The sequence below is a fragment of the Gadus macrocephalus genome, chromosome 6 (genome assembly GCF_031168955.1).
Source record: "Gadus macrocephalus chromosome 6, ASM3116895v1".
Lineage (NCBI taxonomy): Eukaryota > Metazoa > Chordata > Actinopteri > Gadiformes > Gadidae > Gadus > Gadus macrocephalus.
Genome location: NC_082387.1, coordinates 26,970,686 through 26,973,185, shown reverse-complemented (window position 1 = coordinate 26,973,185; position 2,500 = coordinate 26,970,686). Strand labels below are relative to the sequence as shown.

General features: G+C 56.4%; 1 protein-coding gene across 1 annotated transcript in view; it reads left to right on the top strand.

The window, feature by feature from the left end:
* Positions 1–2,500, top strand: part of dcst1 (DC-STAMP domain containing 1) — a 9,489-nt gene that overhangs the window by 2,904 nt on the left and 4,085 nt on the right. Inside the window, exons 7-8 of the mRNA XM_060054257.1 lie at positions 1,627–1,770; positions 2,121–2,269. Coding sequence (XP_059910240.1) covers positions 1,627–1,770; positions 2,121–2,269 — 293 coding nt within the window. The remainder of the gene's footprint in view (positions 1–1,626; positions 1,771–2,120; positions 2,270–2,500) is intronic.

Below are 2,500 nucleotides of genomic sequence, written 5' to 3'. Positions count from 1 at the left end.
CAGTACTGACACAGTACTGACATGATACCACAGTACTGACACAGTACTGACAGTACCACAGTACTGACACAGTAGCACAGCGCTACACAGTAGCACAGTGCTAACACAGTAGCACAGCGCTACACAGTAGCACAGCACTACACAGTGCTAACACAGTAGCACAGCACTACACAGTGCTAACACAGTAGCACAGCACTACACAGCGCTAACACAGTAGCACAGGACTACACAGTGCTAACACAGTAGCACAGCACTACACAGTGCTAACACAGTAGCACAGCGCTACACAGTGCTAACACAGTACCACAGCACTACACAGTGCTAACACAGTAGCACAGCACTACACAGCGCTAACACAGTAGCACAGCGCTACACAGTGCTAACACAGTAGCACAGCGCTACACAGTGCTAACACAGTACCACAGCACTACACAGTGCTAACACAGTAGCACAGCACTACACAGCACTAACACAGTAGCACAGCACTACACAGTGCTAACACAGTAGCACAGTGCTACACAGTAGCACAGCACTACACAGTGCTAACACAGTAGCACAGCGCTACACAGTGCTAACACAGTAGCACAGCACTACACAGTGCTAACACAGTAGCACAGTGCTACACAGTAGCACAGCACTACACAGTGCTAACACAGTAGCACAGCACTACACAGTGCTAACACAGTAGCACAGTGCTACACAGTAGCACAGCACTACACAGTGCTAACACAGTAGCACAGCGCTACACAGTGCTAACACAGTAGCACAGCGCTACACAGTGCTAACACAGTAGCACAGCACTACACAGTGCTAACACAGTAGCACAGTGCTACACAGTAGCACAGCACTACACAGTGCTAACACAGTAGCACAGCACTACACAGTGCTAACACAGTAGCACAGTGCTACACAGTAGCACAGCGCTACACAGTGCTAACACAGTAGCACAGCGCTAACACAGTAGCACAGCACTACACAGTGCTAACACAGTAGCACAGTGCTACACAGTAGCACAGCACTACACAGTGCTAACACAGTAGCACAGCACTACACAGTGCTAACACAGTAGCACAGTGCTACACAGTAGCACAGCGCTACACAGTGCTAACACAGTAGCACAGCGCTACACAGTGCTAACACAGTAGCACAGCACTACACAGTGCTAACACAGTAGCACAGTGCTACACAGTAGCACAGCACTACACAGTGCTAACACAGTAGCACAGCACTACACAGTGCTAACACAGTAGCACAGTGCTACACAGTAGCACAGCGCTACACAGTGCTAACACAGTAGCACAGCGCTACACAGTGCTAACACAGTAGCACAGCACTACACAGTGCTAACACAGTAGCACAGTGCTACACAGTAGCACAGCACTACACAGTAGCACAGCACTACACAGTGCTAACACAGTAGCACAGCACTACACAGTGCTAACACAGTAGCACAGTGCTACACAGTAGCACAGCGCTACACAGTGCTAACACAGTAGCACAGCACTACACAGCGCCGCACTGTCCAGACCTCACCCTTCAGGTGGGGTGGTGACCTCTGTCCTTCGGGTGGCGACCTTTGAGCATTGGGGTGATGACCTCTGACCTCTGACCCCGCCTCTGTTCCAGGCGTGGTGGAGCAGGCGACCGGGCGGTGTCGGGACTGGTTCAGCAGGAAGTGGACCGACTGCATGGAGGCCATCTCCGTCCCCATCATCAGCGACATCCTGTGTGTGTCCATGAAGTTCCACTTCCTGTGTGACATCATGAGAGGTAAACCACGGCACAACATGGCCGAACGACCCCACGTAACCATAGAAACCACTGGGATGTCACTCCTAAGGCCAGGTCATTAGATTAGTCTGTTATCTCTGGATCACAAACCGCTGCTGTGGACCCCCCCCCCCCCCCCCCAGTGATGACCCTGTGGTTCCCCCCCCCCCCCAGTGATGACCTCTCCCCCCCCCCCCCCAGTGATGACCCTGTGGTCCCCCCACCCCCCCAGTGATGACCTCTCCCCCCCCCCCCCCCCCCCAGTGATGACCTCTCCCCCCCCCCCCCCCAGTGATGACCCTGTGGTCCCCCCCCCCCCCAGTGATGACCTCTCCCCCCCCCCCCCCCAGTGATGACCCCGTGGTGCCGGGAGCAGGTCCCCGTGGAGGGGAACTTCGGGCAGACCTTCGATCAACTCAACCGCTCCATGGACCGGCTGGCCACCGAGTTCAGCACCAGCCTGGTCCTGGAGGTAGGGCGGGTCCTGGGGGGTCTGGAGGTAGGGCGGGTCCTGGGGGGTCTGGAGGTGGACCGGGTCCTGGGGGGTCTGGAGGTAGGGCGGGTCCTGGGGGGTCTGGAGGTGGACCGGGTCCTGGGGGGTCTGGAGGTGGACCGGGTCCTGGGGGGTCTGGAGGTAGGGCGGGTCCTGGGGGGTCTGGAGGTGGACCGGGTCCTGGGGGGTCTGGAGGTGGACCGGGTCCTGGGGGGTCTGGAGGTGGACCGGGTACTG